This window comes from Ananas comosus, linkage group 7 (assembly GCF_001540865.1).
Source record: "Ananas comosus cultivar F153 linkage group 7, ASM154086v1, whole genome shotgun sequence".
Taxonomy (NCBI): domain Eukaryota; kingdom Viridiplantae; phylum Streptophyta; class Magnoliopsida; order Poales; family Bromeliaceae; genus Ananas; species Ananas comosus.
Window position 1 is genome coordinate 9,022,481 of NC_033627.1, and position 19,590 is coordinate 9,042,070.

Genomic DNA, 19,590 nt, shown 5'->3' on the forward strand with positions numbered 1-19,590 from the left:
TTGGGCTGGTGTCTGGGCCCAACGAGTTATTATTGTTAGTGGGCTGGGTCGTTACATTTGGTATCAGAGCCAGGTTAAGAGTTTAGCCCTATTATACCTCATATATAGGACTATCTGGGGTCTCACAACGTATAATCCAATAGAGTTAAGCATTTTTTTTTTTTTTCATAGTTTACTGAAAACTGACCTGACTTAACACTATTTCAAGCAGGCAATTCAGCGGCGGATTACTTTCTATAATCACACAGATTTATAATTTTTTGGGCCTTTTAGCTTGATTATTATTATTATTCCTAAATTGATACAACGCTAGTTTTTGATCATTAAACAAAACATTCATCCAAGAGTACCTTTTATAGTCAAATATAAACTACATAAGGAAAATGTATCAACCAAAGCAAAAAAAAATGAATAGAAACCCCCAATGCTGACGTAAAGAATCCCCAAAAAATCTTAGACACAAAGAAGCCAATAATAGAAACTTCAGTATAGAAAAGCACAATAGCTTTTCTTATCACAGATCACCAGCTAATCCAAAACCTTCAAGCTGAATAATTTCTTTAAAAATATTCTTGCTGCCCATAATTTCAGAAACTTTAAATAGCAAAGAACTGCAATGGAAAAACTAACCAAAAAACAATAGCAAAAGTATAAGTAAGAGCATTCAAATACAATTAATTCTAGGAATTCTATAAGGCTCAGATTTGTCGACCAACCAACACTGCAATTGGTCTGTTCCAATCATTCACTCATGGAACTGTTCGAAATCTGCCGGCAGCAGAAACAACGAACCCACATGCGCCCACACATAAAAGCAAACAAACGGGCATTTAGTCACTTAATTTAGACTGTGTGAGTTAATCATAATCATTTAAAAATTCAGATAAAAAATTTCTATGGAAGTTTGAGAACCAAAATATCACCTGCATCATAGTTTGAGAACCAAAAGTATGATATGTCCTTAAATTTATAGGGAAAGACATAATTTTTCGCTTGCATTTTCACGATTATGTCAAACATTTTTTTTAGGCCACAAATTCAAGCTCTAACTGTTAAGGTCTCAACTAAGCAGGAGATTTTAACACTATACTATTGATCAACACACAAATTATTAGTAACGGATAGTGGCAGGCAGCAAAGAGCATGCAACTACATGAAATAGACGCGGCTAAGATAAGTAGCAGAAACAACACCAATATTCAACATGAAATCGTGCAGTTCAAAGTAGGCCGCAGTAATTTCTTCTCAAATTACTAAGTCGTAGGATCGAAATGTAGTGCCATAAGTAGTATGGCTCATTTGGTCTCCAATTAATGCGGGGTTGCACAAATGTTGCAATCTATGCCATCCTTCAAACATTAATAGAAACCGTCATCATCGCGGCATCGGGTTCACATAAATTTTCTTCCAACAGTATTGAAGTTCGCATCGCTAGCCATGCCTCTACCAGCGAAATTTTTCTATGGCATGCACTCATTACAACATATGTATTAGATATCACATTCCCAACTCTCGAAAAACATGTAGCGCTTGCCACATGTAGATTTATCGCTATATCATGAATATTTTCCTCTGCTCATGTATTTGGCACCTCTATATCTTGTAGATCAGATGCTTCTTTTATGCCGCCAAATTCAATTTCAGGATATTTGTGTGCTGATCAAGGATTCGCAATGTAAGGAAAAACCCCTCAAAAAGTACAGCAATAAAACAGGGCAAAAAAATGGAGGTCCAAGCACAAAGTCCCAAAAGAGCAACTAATCATGAAAGAACGAAATCAGCAAAAAGACCAAACTTCAAGCCATATAAGATCCCAAATTAAAAATTCAAAATCTTGAATTTAAGTCCGAAATTAATCTTAAAATTTATTCGAAAACTCGTGAGTACAAAGGAACCTATACTCATAAGAGTATAGTAGTCGAACCACACACACACTGATTATCACTAGATATAAATTTTTGGAAACATTTGGATCCACTGATTATTCGTTTTTTTTTTCTTTTGGCTCTTAACTTTTCTAATTTTTTTTCTGCATTTTTTTGTACTATTTCTCTTTAATTCATTCATTGAATCTCAATGTTTGATGATTTTTTGGTTATATGAAAGACATAGAGAACCTATTGCATGGACCCTTAACTATATGATTTATATTTCAAGAAGACTGCATGATGCGTTTCGGTAAAAAAAAAAATGCGGAACGGTAAGAACGCGCTCGCATTATGTGTGGAAATTATACCCTCCACTTATTCTGCGATTGTATTTTTTTTTCAGAAATCATATCGCCGCAGTCGGCGAAAATATTATATCCAATAATGGATAAAATATATGATTAGGGTTCCCAAAGGGTGTGCAATATATATAGGCAGACCAATACTCTCCAAACACTCAAATATTATAAAATGTATTCAAATATTTAGCAAAAAAAACACAAAATTAAGCAAAATTATCACCATAAAAATTTGTAAATATATAGATTTTGTATACAAAGTATTCATAATTTGCAAAAAAAAATTAAAAGTCTAAACAATGAAAACTTCTATAGTATACTGGCAAAATTTAGCAAACGCTCAGTTTTTAAGAAATCATAAGGCAACCATAACTAAGCAAGAAAAAATAGAACAAACCAGATTCACCTGAGTTTTGCTAAAACAGTATCCCTGAATGCATAGACACGCTTAGCTTCAAAGTAGACATGGGAGGCCCACTGGGAATAATCATAATTTAGTACCAAATTAGATAATTGAGAAGATAACTTACTTGCATCCACAATAACTATTATGCAGAGGGAACAACGAAGACTATATGCAAATGGCATTTCACCATGTAAATCTGCATCCTGTGTTACTATTTGCTTTTCCTCACATGTTCCCAATAATAAAATGTAAATGCTAGAACCATCATAGATAAATTTTCTTAATGAATAAAAGATCATGAATGGCAACTTCAAGAGAGAAGACTATGAATCACTTCAAAACATAGAATGAAAAGTATAATAAAGAAAACGAAAAAAGAGAATCACCTAAAATAGCTTATGTGACACCCCAATAGTCCCACATCGGATAGGAAAGGGGTTGTCATTAAGTTTATAAGAGACTTAGACACTAATAATAATAAATGGGCTTAAGCATTTTGGGCCGGTGGTTGGGTCCAACGAGTTATTGTTGCTAGTGGGCTGGGTCGTTACATTTGGTATCAGAACCGGTTCACCAGCTGACATGTGTGACGAGTCTCGGCTGAGCCAAGGTCTGGATGACGGGCTAGCGAGACGAGTCTCACATCGCCTGGTGATCTTGGGCTGTGTGTGTGATTGGACTGACGAGGACGTCAGGGCCTTAACGGGGGGAGTCTGTGACACCCCAATAGTCCCACATCGGATGACGAGGACGTCAGGGCCTTAACGGGGGGAGTCTGTGACACCCCAATAGTCCCACATCGGATGGTAAAGGGGTTGTCATTGGGTTTATAAGAGACTTAGTAGACACTAGTAATAATAACTGGGCTTAAGCATTTTGGGCCGGTGGGTGGGCCAAACGAGCTGAGATCAAGTGTAGAATTAATGTATCCTACACTGGAAACTTAGAAAAAGATTCACATTGCAAATGAAGAGATAGTGAAGCAACATATATGCAACGACCCGACCCGCTAACAACAATAACTCGTTGGGCCCAAACCACCGACCCAAAATGCTTAAGCCCAGTTATTATTACTAGCGTGTAGGCCTCATATAAACTGATCAGAATCAGTATCCCATCCGATGTGGGACTATTGGGGGCGTTACAAACTCTCCCTGTTTAGAGTTTAGACCCTAACGTTCTCGTCAGGTCCAAACCAGATCACAGACAGACCAGGACCAGAATGACCAGGCGATGTGAGATTCTAGAGGTGGCTCCTACGGGTTCAAGTTGTGGCTCCCACCAAATCTGTTGGTGTAGCACTTTGTTCCGCATAGCACTTAGCTCTCACACTTCCGGCTGGTATTCGGCTCTGATACCAATTGCAACGACCCGACCCGCTAGCAACAATAACTCGTTGGGCTCAAACCACCGACCCAAAATGTTTAAACCCGGTTATTATTACTAGCGTGTAGGCCTCATATAAACTTATCAGAATCAGTATCCCACCCGATGTGGGACTATTGGGGGCGTTACAATATATGCTTTTAGTAATTTGCAAATAAAGAGTTAGATCTAGCAACTTTTTTTCATAGTTCATATATACATATATATATACACACACATATATGCTTTTAGTAATTTGCAAATAAAGAGTTAGATCTAACCAGTTTTTTCCATAGTGTGCGAGCTCGCGTCGGCGCCGGCGCGCGGGGCAGAGGATGGAGAAAAGGGAGCTGGAGATGGCCCTAGGGGCCAAATTATAAGTTTACAAAAAAAAAAAAAAAGCCCGCCCTGCGCAAGCTCGCGTCCGCACCGGCTCGCGCTTGGTCCTGCACGGCCGCGCCCGCACTCGTGCCACCCGCTAATGCGTTGTGGGCCCCACCGAAGCCCTGATCACGGAGAGGGCTGCCCCAATCAAAGGCAGCCAGCAAATAGGGCTAGGAGGGAGGGGGCGGGGAGGAGGAGGAGAAGGGAGGAGTTGCGGTTATGTGAGGGTGAGAGAGTGAGGGAGGCATGCGGAAAAAAAAAATGAGGGTATTGGAAGCATGGGAGAGGGGTATAAAGGGAAGTACAAGGTGGCAGCATGGGAGAGGGGTATGGATGGAGGTATGGGGAAGGGAGAGGTAGATGACCTATCATGTAGGGAAGGGGTATGGGAGGAGAAATCCCCCAAACCACAGGGAGAACCCACGCCGCACCGTACAGCTAAGCACGTGCGATGAAGAAAGAGACCTAGCCAACACCGCCGACGGCACAACGCCGCCCTCCCGCTTGTACAGAAAGCCAGACGGAATAACATACGTGGGAGAGAGCAGGAGAGAGGGCTCCATACCGTACAGAACCGCGGCTATGCAGCGAAGACGGAGAGGACGAAGAGAGAGCAAGGGGGGACGCCGCGCCGTACGGAAAGACGGCTGCGTTCCCGATAGAGGATGGCGACCACCGCAACGAAGGCGGAGAGGACGAAAAAGTCAGAGCGGACCATCCCGGCGAAGACGAAAGGGAAGAAAGGAGAGTGCGGGGGGCGTGGCGCCGTACGGCAAGGCGGCTGCGTTCCCAAGGGGGAAGGTGGACCATCGTAGCGAAGGCGGAGAGGAGCGAAAAGTCGCAGGACCCCCGCCGAACGCGGGGAGGGCTCCGTTAGGGTTGCCCTTTCATAAGCTACTAGTGTAATGACCCGCGCGATGCGGCGAATAGATAATATTCGATATCTAACTTTAGTTTTTGTACTAAAATTTATTCTTCATTCTCTTTAAATTATAATAGTCATCACAATGTAAATAATATATCATATTTCCAACATAGAGAACAGATAAAGAGAACAAAAAATAGAACTATAAGAGAAGAAAATTTGATGCATGGTTAAACTGAAGAAATATTTGAGATCTCGTAAAAAAAGCTAAAAAAAGACGAAATAGTAAATACATGAGAAGAATTAAAAATTTTTTAGTAACAAACAAATAAAAGTATATGTAGTTAATGCAACAATAGCAGGAGCAACCATAGATACAGTGGAATTTAGAGTTGTAGAAAGTCGAAAAAAGGCTGCAAGAGTTGGCTGAAAGAAAAGGCAATAGTCAGTAAAGAATCAAGGAAAGAATGAAATGTGATTCCTATTTTGAACTAAAATTTTTTTTCTTTTTGATTGTCAATTAAAATTTAAAATTTTAAATTTTATATTTCTTGTATTTGGATTTTAAAATCTTAAATTTTAAATCTCAATATTTAAAAGTTTAAGTTTAACAATTAAACTTAAATTTTAATTTTCAAATTATAATTTCAAATTTCAAATTATAAATTTCAAAATTCCTTCTTTTAAATTTTATAACCAGATTACTCTACAGTTTTTAACCGAAATAAATTATTTAAACCTAGCAGAAATTATTTTTTCAGAATCTAAAACAAACTGACACTAAGAGTGACGAAGCCAATGAACATTATCTTTTTATAAAAAAACGGCTGCAATACAGCAAACAATCAAGTATATATCCAAGCTTTCAAATTAGAACATATGGTAATAAAAAATAAATTTTAAGTATTTATAAATAATTTTTTATAAAAAAATTTGTTTGTAAATATCAAAAAAAATTTGTCAAATAGCTTTGGAAAATCATTTCAGAAAACTCTTTTCTATCCAAATTCAACGAAAAACTCTACAGCTTTTCATCAAAATAAATTATCTAAGCCTAAATCAATTATGCAAAAATTACGTTTTCAGAATCTAGACCAAACTAACAATAAGAACGACAGAGCTAACGAACATTATCTTTTTGAAAAATACGGCTGTAGTAGTGCAAACAATCAAGTATATATATAAGCTTTCCAATTAGAAGAATATTTTATCTTTTAATATTATACTAAAGTTATAACTAACTTAATAGCCAAAGAAATATTCGTAATTATTAAGGAAAACAGTTCGTACATACCTTAAGCAAGTATCTCTTAACAAAATGCAGATATGCACTGACAATCACCTAAAAGATAAAAGGCAAGAAATATCTGATTAGAAATCCATGCAAGAAAAAAAAAACAAAGACAACAGAGGAAGCAACAGCAAAACTACAAATATTGTGAATTCAACATTTTAAGTAAGAATATTTCAAAATTTTTCATAAGTCAAAACAGTAATGACCAATGCAAATTAGTCAAAGATCGAAAGTTCAGAACATGTAGTAATTTTACCAGTCGTTTTCTCTCTAGTGCTGGAATTAAAGGAAAAATGCAACATAAATACTATATTAGAAAGCTAGATAAAAAAAGATAAATATATAAGGCTTAGTTTAATATTAAAGTAAAGCTACCAACGGGTCAAGTTTATCAGCATCAAGTAAAATGCAATAGCAAATAAAGCTAGAAAACCTAATAAGTAGAAGGAATAGTTAGATAATGTAAGGAGAGTAAAAAAAATAAGCTATTCTTTAAGGAAGAATAAAGAAGGAAAAAAAAAAAAAGTGAAGATAAATTGCTGCACTAAACTCAGCAGCAACATTAGGAGTAAATGAACTCTAGCAGAAGCAAAAGAATTACAGGTTTGGTAGTACACATTAAACGATTAAAATTAGAAGTGGTCGCAATACGAACTACACTTATGTGGATTAATGGTATTTAAATTGTAGAAAATCAACAAAGGCAAGAGCAAAACGAATACTCAAGATTTAGTAGTACGCATTTTCAGGCAGCTAGCTGTAAACGATAAAAGTAAGAAGTGGTCGCAATACGAACCACGATCATGTGGATTAATGGTATTTAAATCGTAGAAAATCAACAAAGTTATTTTGTAAAAAATATTTAAGAAAAATATGCAAACCACAATCATAATCTTTTGTAGTAATCAAATAATGAAGGACCTAAAACAACCCCAGGCACTATTTGTTCTAATTTTATGCTTAATTCTATTTGTTGATTCCATGCGGCGAAAAAGCTTAGAGAGATCTTCTTTTACGGTACCAAAATACATAAATTATGCAGGAATCACTTATACAAAAAACTGGTGAAGCTACTTAGGTCATGTATAGTGCTAGATTTTTTTAAAAACGTTATACTTAATAATGAGTGTAAAATTATATATATGGACTGTAGTTAAGTGAATGTGCTGTTGCATTACAACTTACTTAATTGGACCTAAAGTTTGTGTACTATTCGAAAAGGGAAAAGGAATAATAATTATAAAGTTTAGGCCACTGTTCTATAGGTCAACTTGATTGGAACTGCTAAAAAAGAAGCTATATTTTTTACCATCAAGTCTCGCTTTATTACGATCTAAAAATTGTTACTCAAATATATGTAGCATTAACAGAAAATTTGATCTATCATCAAAGTTTCAAAACAATATAAGTGAATTCACACAAATAAAATACTATGAAGCATCCCATGTAGAAAATTGGCATTGAGGAATTCATTCAGAAATAGTAGTTGTTAAAGTCGAAAAACAGAGTGTGTTGTCAAATGCTTGTCAGCTTCTGCTTCATGAGGTTAGACATAAGTGTTTACACATGATAGAATACAACATGCATACATTTATGGATTTGGCTACTAAGTTTCTGTTTCAATAGGTTAGACACGAGTACTAAAATATGATAGAAGTTGTGAATATGAGCATGATATTCATTGGTACAATTTCAAGCGAGTAACAGATGCTGATGATAACTCTGAGGCAAGACTCATATGTACTTCTTATTGGTTTCATTTGTAGATTGGGTCAAGCTAATTTTGAGATTGGTTATTATATTGGTGAATTGTTGTTAAACCCTGTGACTCATCCTTAATTACTATTGTCTCTACAGAGCAGGCTGTGTCGAAGAACTTCGCAAAGCAGGAAAGCTAGAAATAAGTTGATTGCTGCTTTAATTTTTCTAGAATGAGTTGATTGCAAATTTAGTGCCTGAACTTTTGATTCTAATTGGAGTTCAAATTTTAACATAGTAGGTGAAATTTGTTAGTAAAAATCTGCAGAAAACATCACATCAATCATCAGCGACACTTTTAAAATCGTAACCTCATTAACATGTGTAACTAAATGAAGCTAACTAAAGGATTTAATCCTCAGGACAAATTTTATTTCTAATCTTTCGAAATTCTAAGGATATAGCAGGGTCAAAATTGAAGAAAATTTTTCTAATCTTATTTTATTTTTTGTTTCAGTGTGTAGAAGCCCTTTTAGCTCCTCCTAAGTTTAACCTAGTATTGAGAAAAAGAATAATAGACAAATTCGCCACGGTTGTTATACTCTAGGTAACTTTGGGTGGTTTCTTAAAAGTTTGTGTGCTAGAACTGACGGCTTTGATCCTTCTCTAATGTATGATTTTGGTCTCTTAAGCGCGTGCTTGATCTAACTTCTAAAAAAACTCATGTGAGTTTTTTGAGCCCTCTACTTCTACTGCAGTAAAAAGCTGTTGGAAGCAATTTAATGAGAAAGCTGTTAATGCTTCTTCAATTCGCTCTATGTAAACAGGAATCCTGCATAATATCTAGAAAGGCGCAACAGGCCTTTCAAATGCACAGAAAAACAGCTGTATTTAATGAGGTTCATATATGATGGGTTTATTGACAGTGTTACCTTGACACCATGCATAGGGAATCGAGGTTAAAGGTTCATAAAGCACACTAAGACAACTTTGGTATGGATGGCAGGATCCCAATTTCACATCTCAAGAATAAAAACTGTGAACTGGGAGAATTTTTGCACTTTTAAGATACGGCAAACGGGCAAAATAAGTTATTAATCCAAAACTGGGAGAATTTTTACACTTTTAAGATACGGCAAAATAAGTTATTAATCCAAAATTAACACTACTTAGTATCAAATTGAGATGGGGTGGCTTTGGATATTATCATGGGCATAGCCTAAGGGATACACTATGTCCGACAACTTGCAAAACTGAAATTGTGCTGCTTTAGTCAGTCTATAGAACCCGAATATGTTTTGACTTCATAAAGCACACTAAGACAGCTTTGGTAGGGATGGCAGGATTCCAATTTCACATCTCAAGAGTAAAAATTGTGAACTTTGAGAATTTCTGCATTTCTAAGATACGACAAAGTTAATTATTAATCCAAAATCAACAGTATTTAGTATCAAATTGAGAAGGGGTGGCTTGGATATTTTCATGGCATAGGCAAAGGCATACACTTTGTCCGGAAACTTGCAAATCTGAAATTGCATTGCTCCAGCTTGTCCATAGAACTTGAATATGCATTTTGACTTCATAAATCAACACTAGTTAGTATCAAATTGAGAAGGGTTGTCTTTGGATATTTTCATGGGCATGGGCAAAGGCATACACTATGTCCGAAAACTTGCAAATCTGAAATTGCATTGCTCCAGCTTGGGAAATTTACTCATGCATTTTATGAGTGGTGCTTACTGAAACTTATTCCTAGAGATAGTGTTTTCTAAAACTTATATTTTATATCTGTAGGCCTTGGAGCAAGGCCTTGATGGAGCAGTGCTAAAAGTTGAAGATGCAGTTAAATACATAAGATTGGCCTTAGGACAAGGAAGGCCGACTGTTGTATAATTTGTATAAGGTAAACTATCAGAAAGCTGAAAAGCAATCCTGAGACTCACTAATCAAATTGTTTAAAACAAAAAAAGATACACCAGATCAAAATGTATGATTCCACCAAAACCAATCTACCTAGCAACCAAAACTAATGAAAACAAAGAAATCCCAAATATTGCAGGCAGTGGAAAGCAAGCCAATACAGGCGATCACTTTGGTTCAAGTCCAAACTATATCACAGGTTAAAGTTCATGCAACTTCAGTCAACTAATATCAGTCAATTAAGTTATAACCAAGTAGTTGGTTGAATTTCACTTCATATGGATCCTTTTGGTATAATTGGTGAATGGCAACAAATGAAAGGCAAAAAAATTAGTATACATATAAACATTAAACCAAAAAACTGACAAAATATGAGGTAATCAATCGCAGATCAAACGTATATAGGCAGTCAATTTTCTGAGACAAAATAAAATTTTTCAGTTTTTTTTAAAAATAATAAGTTTGAAACCAAATCAGAGAAGAAGAAATCACCAGCAGAGAAATAGAGTTTTTTTGCCACAAATAAAATTTTTACAGGGGCATATTATATAGGCAGCAAGAAGGGAGTGCGGGGGATGAATCCGAACCATTTTCGTGACCGGAGGGGATCAATAAGCAGAAACGAAGCATCGCTACCTGGGTCGGCGCAACGGGAAGAAGAGCCGGCCATGAACTCAGCTAATATTCCGTCCAGAGAGCGCACGGTAGGAGTCGGAGCGGCATCTAGTGGGGCAAGCGGCATCGGTTGGAAGATGAACTTGGGAATCGACTGAAGCAATTAAATGGGAAGGAGATAACCGATGGGAAGGAGGAACGACAATGAACTTAAGGTGTAAATTTTGAATATAATATTATTGTTTCATTCCTATTGATATGAGTCAATCTTAGGCATCAGGTTGAGATTTTTATGTGATTCATAGGAATTGTTTGAGTTGGATTATCTCCTTTGTGGCTAAAATATGTATCTTTGTTGTTGGGTTGTTTGTCATTGAATCATCTGAATATAATTATTTGTATTTGCTATTTAGGCAATGAGGTTTAAGGATTTTTTGTTCTTTTTTTTTAGTTGACAATGTGTGGAAACACACTCAACTGTATGTCATTTGAAATGAACCTCCTTTTTGATTGATACCTACTGTGCTTTTGATTATTTTCATATACATTATTTTTATCAATCAAATTAGAAGTTTCTGTTAAATTCAGTAGTGATTTTGTTAAATTTATCTCGCTCAACTTTTGCTTTCATGGGCAGTTCTTATAATAATGTACACTAGTTAAGGACCGCGCTTCGCGGTGGACGAATAAAAAATATTAAACAAAAAAATTATTTGTATAAATTTTTTAATATTAAAGATTCGGTCAAGTCTGAGAACATAACAAAATAGATGTCTATTCATTAATGACAAAAATCTGAAAAGAGGCATAAGTAATTTTATATATATACACACACACACTCAAGAATGTATGGATAAAATTAGACACGGGATCTATAGTCTAATTTGTTTGATGTGCACTATTTAGTCTAAGTTGATGCTAAAGGAATAAAGAAAACTCCAATGTGAAGAAGATTTAAGGACATAATTAATTATAATTTTCCCGTACGATTCTTAATTATGACATAACTATTACTATCTCCCCCGTATTTGGACTCGAGTACGAAAACCGAGAATTACATAATTCTTCTGTAGTCTTTGTCACGCCCCGGGCTGCACAGTCCCTCGGGCACGCCGACAAATCCGCCGTATACAAGAGAATTTCTCCGGTATACGAAGCGTAGCTGAACCTGTATAAACATACAATACTACAAGCAGTAGTATAGAGCTGAAGTAAACTATAAACAAGCAGGTAGAAATAACAAACTTTATATACATACATCAGCCACGGATACAAAAAAACACTACTCGCTCCAGCGAGTTCAACTGTATGTACAAAAGCGCCCGAACAAAAACTGTCACTACCTGCAGCGGGAGTCCTCTAGCACTGTACTCGAAGGGTAGGCTCTAACTCGTCACGCCTTTCCCACGATCCGCCTCAGAAGGAGCAGCAGCCGAAACAGAAGGCCCTGCAATATCGGTGGAAGAAAAAGGGCGTGAGAACTACTATAAAAGCAAGTAGTCCTCAGTGGGTGCCGCCCTAAACAACATCGGTCCACCCACTAAGTCTACAGGGTAAGCAAGATAGAAGAAAATGAAGCTGNTCCGCGGCGCGTCGTCGACGAAGCTCGAGCTTCTCTTGAGCTCCTCCAACACTCTAGGTTGCTAAGGGAAGTAGAAGGAGAGGAAGAAGAAGCACAGCAGCAGCAGCATGAAGAAGCTCCCCTCTCTCTCTCCTCTCTGCTCCAAGGTAAGGGTTAAAGGGGGGGTGATTTGACAAGATGGCCAAAAAGTCAACTTGCACTCTGCTTCCACTTTATACCGGTACAAACAGGCAACCCGAGAGCCTAGCTGCGCGGGGCTATACCGGTATAGCCCTGGTGGTTATACCGGTATAGCAATCGATGTTGTACCGGTACAAACCCAGATTTGTACCGGTACAACTCACTGAAAATCTGCTATTTCGCAGATCTTCAAGATACACGCTGCTCTCAAGTTCCCACAAGGCCCGTTTGGCGTCCACTTCGCGCCAACGCGACCCGAACTTGTCCCAACACTCTCCAGAGCTGTCGATAAGCCTCAGCTAAAATTCCAGGTCTCTACAGTCTTCAATGGAGCTACTAAAAGAAGTTTAGCTAAGTAGGTTGTTAAGAGTTATTGAAATAAGAATAAAGAAGTTTTAAATTTGTTTGCCAAATATTGTGCTGCTGCTACCTGGATCGGCGGAATTGTGCAAGCTTAGCTAAGGAGCTTACATACCACTAACACTATGATTATTTGGACACAAGTACGAAAACCGAGTATTACATAATTCTTCTATAGTCTTAAATGGAACTATTAAAAGAAGTTTAGCTAAGTAGGTTGTTAAGAGATGGAAAGAAGAATAAAGAAGTTTTAAATTTGTTTGTCAAATATTGTGCTGCTGCCACCTGGGTCGACGAAATTGTTCTAGCTTAGCCAAGTAGTTTACAGACCACGAACACTATGCTGCGGCTATATTTGACAAAATAGTTTCTCAAAGGACAAACTATTAAAATCTAGAGACCACTAACACTTGAAGAAAAAACGCCACTGTTTAAATAACATTCTGTGTCAACTTAACCATAAAAATTAGTTTTCGTAAACAATAGTATACATCAAAACATAGGAGAGCTAATCAAAGAATAATAGCTTTATACAGTATGAAAGCGTTCTTCCCTTCGACAGTGCTTTGTATCTAAATAATGTATAGCACAGCATCCCAGTACAAAAACACACATCGCACAGATATATTTCCGCTATTAATTCCCCTTTTCTTTTTCCCCTTTTCTTTCTCACACCTACTCACCTCGAATCTGGGCTGGTATGGTGAACTCTATCTCCCCTGTGAACACCTCCTTTTATTTTCCCACCTAGAGGAGTGAACAGAATAGAGTTAGCATAAAATATTACGGACAATTTCTTGCGGTAGAGAAATAAAAACCAATCAAAAAACCACGCCAGCTGAATGTCTTAAAACTTATCTCAAAAACAATAAACAGCAAATCCATAATTCCACTCTGAAGCAACAAAGTGCAAACTGCCAGGCAAAGGACCAATCGACCAACAAAAACAGGACATTTCTTCAAATTAGAGCAAATTTCAAAGCCCAGGAAAAAATATTGTATACAGGTATGATGACTTCTAGGTCCACTCCGAACAGATTTTTTCGCCACCTGTAAGGAGTGAACAGAATAAGAGTCAGCATAAAATATGACAATCAGTTTCTTGTAGTAGAGAAAGAAGAACTAATCAAACATTCACAACAGAGAAGCTAACTCTCACAAACCGTCCAACAGCAAATAGAGAAAAATCCAAAAAAAAAAAAAAATGAGTATAAGGAGGAAAACCGAGATATCACAAAAATCTCATTTAAAAAAAAGGGGCAATTGCTTATATACCCCTGAAAAATTCCCGACTTTCCGATTTACCCCTCTTAGAAGGATAATATTGAAAATACCCCTCCTACGTTCCAACCTATTTCTAATATACCTCTAGAGTTAAAATCTGTTAAGTAACTCTTTTATCTCTATAAAATTACTATTTTACCCTTTCAAATATACCCTTCTACCATCACTTTTTTTTGTTATTTGCCCTTAAAGTTAGGGGTATAAAAAATATTTTGACTTTTGGTCTTTTCCAATATACCCCTCTATCGTCACCAACCTTTCTTATTTGCCCTTAAGTTAAGGGCAAAATTGGCATTTTAATTTTTTTAACTGTGGTAGATATTTAACTCACGTTTAACCCAGGTTAACTTAACAGGTGATAACTGCGAGGATATTTTGCAATAACGGTGGAACATATGAGGGGTATTTTAGAAAAAAAAAAAAAAGTATGGATAAATCGGATATTTCCAAACGTATGAGGGGTATATAAGTAATTATCCCTAAAAAAAATTCTAAGACCCAGACCATAAACAAAGCAAACATTAGGCATCCAACAACCCAAGCAACATGAAATTCCAAACGCCAGACAATATGAGAAGAGAACAGGAAGAAGACGAAGAATCTATCAGAAGACCAGACCTCCACTGTACGGGCAATCACAGCACGAAAAATATCAGAGATAGAAACCTACTTTGCAAGTTGGAAAGAAAGTGGGCAAGGAACTTATCAACCAAGGGAGATTATATATAAACCAGTGCGAGAACAAAGCAAAAGGAGTGAGAGGAGAAGGGAGGTAGAGCGCCGCGGCCGAGCGGCGCAGTATACTGTTATAATGAGACCCACGCCGCGCGATGATGGAAGGGCGTACGGCGCCGCGGCTCACCAATCTGTGAGAAGTGACGGCCCTGCGGCAAGCATTAAATGCCCAAATCTGGGCTAGAGAAGGGCAGATCGGGGGGAGATGTCACGCCCCGAGACCGCCAACTTGGTCGATTCGGGCCCGTATACAGACGCCGAACGAACAGAACCTCCTCTGTTCGCCCAAGGCTCAACAACAACAACGAACATGTATAAACAAATGCCAAGAAAAAATTTCAATATACATGGCTTGCACGAGGGCAAGCAATACAAGCACAAGTGAAAGTAAACTAACAAAACATCTCATATATTGTATCTTGATTACTTTAAATCAAATACAAAACTTACTAATTATTACACACATTCCTTTACCTTTATACATTGACCTTTCCTAATTAAACAACTTACATTTCCTTTCATCAATTATAAACAGATGAAATATACAAGGTAAAACTATACTCAATGGATGTCGCTATCTATAGCGCGCTGTCCCTGTCACGATCCTCGATCACCCCGTACGAACTAGAACCTGCATGGTTAGTGGTGTGAGAACTACTAAAAGTTTCCAGTAGGTTCGGCCGCCAACCTCGCCGACTCACCCACTAGGTCTATGCAGGCATATGTAGACAAGAGAAGAGAGTAGATAATAACCAACTATAACATGTAACAACTACAATGCCTGTACAAAGCTTAAAGAAACAGTAGATAATAGCTGAAATTGATACATGCATGCTGTTCATAATTATTACCCAATTAAACTGGTTAACCCTTTGATTAACAATAACTCACCAACGAAATCCCTCACGGGCCCTAAGCTGCCTCCCGATGTGGTTAACAGCTGGACAAGTACGTTAGTCCTGGGGCAAGTACGTTAGCCCATAAATTTACCCAATTCAGTGGTTAACCCTTTGATTAACAATAACTCACCGACGAAATCCCAAGTATCGGGGAGACGCAAGCTACATCCCGATGGGACTGTCTACTGGGGGAGACGCTAGCTTCTGATCCAGTTGAGATGACTACTCCGGAGCTCATCATTCAAGGAGGAGCGACCTTCCTTGAACATAAGATTGATGTGAGTATGATCTGATCCTCCTTTAGAGGGTCCAACAAATGACAATGCCACACTTTAATTCTAACTAGCCCTTTATGCTAGTTTTACAATTTCATTCTCGATGCTAACCAAATCTCTAGTCATGATGTCACCAAGTTTACTATTGTCATAGTCCACAGTAAAATTCACGCATTCATAGGGTTCTATGTTCATATTCTATTGCCCACACGTTCTTTATATTGACAGAAATTCAATTGCATAATGACAATTTCCCTATTATGCATGAATATGATACAATTCACATATATAGATATGCTCAATGAGATGACATAGACATAAAGAGGGATTCGAAGACTTCGGATAGCACCACCCACCTGTAGGGATGCCAACAGATTAGAACCAACGTCTCGGAACGCGTCAACAATTAGCTCTCGCAACTCAATGCCAATAGAGCTAGAACGAATCGTTTCTTAATTAACGCGTCGTAGGACCATCGGAATATCAATTCGAACTTCCGAGCGCGTCTAACCTTCATTCATAGAAGAATAAAAGGGATTACATTAGAGTTATATTCACATCTTAACAAAACTTGCATTGAACCCCAACATATACATAGTACTACTATGCACATACATATAGCTAATATATACATACATCTAGTTCTTCCATGGCACTTAAAGCTTCAACACTTAGAAGTTCTTTATTTTAACTTCTTTCTACAGCAATTACCTTACATAACTTCAGAATTGAAAACAAGCTTAATTCAGTTTTCCTTTTAACAAATCTGCATATATACATCTATATGTATATACGCACGCATACATACATATTATATGTAGTATAGTGTTAGCTAGTTTTATAAAGTTCAATTAAGAGTTTATCAATGCAGTTCTAGCATTCCCTTTCGCTGAAATACTCATAGGACCCCTAATTAGCATCTTCTATAACAATTAACTGAACCTCGATCAAGGCTTAATCAGACTTACTCCAATTCATTGCACAATTGACCTGTTTTCAGCTCACATTAAGATCTGCACCATGCTGAATTCTGCACCATACTGAATTCTCAGCACTATTACTTCCCTATGGCAATTCGGATTTAGAAGTTAAAACAACTCATGATTAACTCTCTTTATGGCAGTAGACATTAATCTTAGTAATTAACATCACAAGCTCTGCTACAGGTTCTACTTTCATTTACTTCATAGGTCATATATTCACTATATCACTTATATGTGATCATTTTGATTCTATAAACTGAATTCGGCATAGTTTAACTTCTTTATGTAACAATTAGGTCATCTTAATTCAGAATTTCGAAAGCATCCTGGCTCAAGTTTCATGCTCAACCCCTCAAACCAGGGGAGGAGTGATATCTTTACCTGATTTCGGAGCTCCCCAATGCAGGTTCAAGGTAAGTAATTTAAGTACTTATAACTTATTCAAACCAGAGAAAGAACAACCATCTGCCTAATTCAAAGCTCCCCAAGTCCCTTCTCCAATTCGGAACACCCAAAGAAGCTCTCCTCAGCCAATTTGGACGCCCAAATTTCCCACAAGGTGGCAGCCCTGCAACACTTCACAATTGCTCTCTTTCCTCACAGTTCCTGCAGCAGGGAATAACCAATTTTGCTATTTATAATTCTCTTTAGAGTAGTCCATATTACCTAAACCAGGTTTAAGATCTATTTATCTCAGATTTTGCCTTAACCAATCATCTACATGCAGCCAAATTTCTGATATGGGGGATAAGGACAATGGGAAAACTTTTTGTCCTAGTATTTGACCTTTTAGAATCATATTTCATGCTTAACTGATCAGTTTTACAAAGCATTGAGTGGGTAAAATCATAAAAGATTGTACAATATAAAACCAACAATCCTACTGAAATTGATGATAGAACACTTCAATGCAAAATTAAGGTTGAATCTTGACCTACGTGATTAAAAGTATTTCCTAACAAAGATTCAACTCATTTACAGTATTCTATTCCTGTTGATTGAAAAATATTGTCAATTTTGGGAATGCCTTAATCATTTGGGGAATGATCAGCTTAGGGACCAAAATTGATATGTAAAAGAATGCCACGTAGGCGCTTACATGACGATTCCGTTAAAGACCAAGATTGATATGTAAAAGAATGCCATGAAGGCGCTGACATGACGATTCCGTTAATTTTAACTCCTTGTTTAAGGGTTGGAAGTTAATTGAAAATCAAAAGATTGAAGACTTGATTGCCAAAAATAAAAAGTTGGGGCCAAAGTGAAAATTAGTGTTAAGGCTGGGGACCAATGGTGTAATTAACCCTTTCTTTTATCCTTGTGGGCACTCCCCATAGCTCAGTTAGGCAGTCATCCAGCCATGACTCTATCAAAGAGTATATTCATTACCGATATGGCATCAAGTTCCATAAGAAACAAAATTGTTATGAGATCAATCAAAAGAAAGCTACCTCAACTATAAGTATAATTGACATAAAGGTCAAATGTTAACTTGATCTTAGAATATGCATGAAGTGTTGACAATAGCAGTGGCGTCACTAGGAAATATTAAGCATGAAAGCTAATTCATAACTAACCCAAATTCAAGAAGACAACTTTGTATTTACTTCGACTTGTTTTAATGGCTCAATCACCAGGGCACAAACTGCTTAGGCACCTAGGGGTCCCCTGCTTGCCCAAACGAGGGCGGAAACCGAGTTCCTATATACCACACGTTGGTCAATCCCTGCGAATATCACCTAGGTAACATGAGCTCCGTCTTCAGTTTGCAAGTGCTTAAAACATACGAGAGGAAGGAACTGGCAAACTGCATATTTCTTCTCAAAGGCGATTTATCCTATCTAAATATTTCCTTAAAATGAAAGGATAACATACTATCCTTTCCGATTAGGCAACCTTTTTGCCATGTGGCAATCTAGGAATTTGCCAGTCATCCCGACATAACATCATCTTCAAGGCATCCAAAAAGGGACACCAAAAGGATTAAGTCCTTTGGGATAGTAAATCCCACCTATCAGATGATTCATATCTTGAAAGTTAGGAATCAGTTACTCCTTCCTACTTGTTCAAGACAATTTCTCATACACTTACCTACAAACCACCTAAGTTGATACACTAAACGCAAAAACTACGCCACATAACAAACAACATATTAAGTAAACTTTGTGAAATTGACAACCAAATATACAATGTCCCTCTTGTAGCATCTATGTAGCGACAAAAATGTTGATTCCTGGAAGCAACTTTTGACATGCATCAATATGTGCATCCACCTTCTATGAAAGGGCGGATCCTTCACTAGTAGCTACCACGAATCCAAAGAGTAATATATTCAGCGTACGATAAGATCAGTATAAAACAAAAAAAGACATAATGAAACTCTTGAAATTTCTCATCATGATTAAACATTATCAGAAGGTCTTTGGTGAACTATAAAGATATGTGAATGAAAAGTTGAAAAAATAAAGGTAAAAGCTGATCCAGAATCCAGAACAAGGCCTCGGACCATTTTCAGTTT

The 19,590-nt window shown here is 37.2% G+C and overlaps 1 protein-coding gene across 40 annotated transcripts in view; it reads right to left on the reverse strand.

The window, feature by feature from the left end:
- Positions 530–19,590, reverse strand: part of LOC109712558 — a 60,950-nt gene continuing 41,889 nt past the window's right edge. For 3 of the 40 annotated variants that reach the window (XR_002216906.1, XR_002216907.1, XR_002216904.1), the window contains 6 exons: positions 17,454–17,678; positions 16,446–16,600; positions 12,118–12,221; positions 10,796–10,928; positions 6,542–6,589; positions 5,475–5,673 (listed from right to left, as the gene is read on the reverse strand). Coding sequence is in view for 7 of the 40 variants with exons in the window: in XM_020236175.1 (XP_020091764.1) it covers positions 13,607–13,651; positions 13,755–13,946 (237 nt within the window). In the remaining 33 variants the exon portion in view is untranslated. Of the gene's footprint in view, positions 769–1,321; positions 1,657–2,633; positions 2,705–4,279; positions 4,349–5,474; positions 5,674–6,541; positions 6,590–10,746; positions 10,929–12,001; positions 12,222–12,356; positions 12,493–13,306; positions 13,652–13,754; positions 13,947–15,303; positions 15,547–15,944; positions 16,075–16,440; positions 16,601–17,453; positions 17,679–18,649; positions 18,799–19,590 lie in introns of those variants that run through there. The other 37 variants (XR_002216896.1, XR_002216905.1, XR_002216880.1 and 34 more) reach the window with 36 other exon arrangements.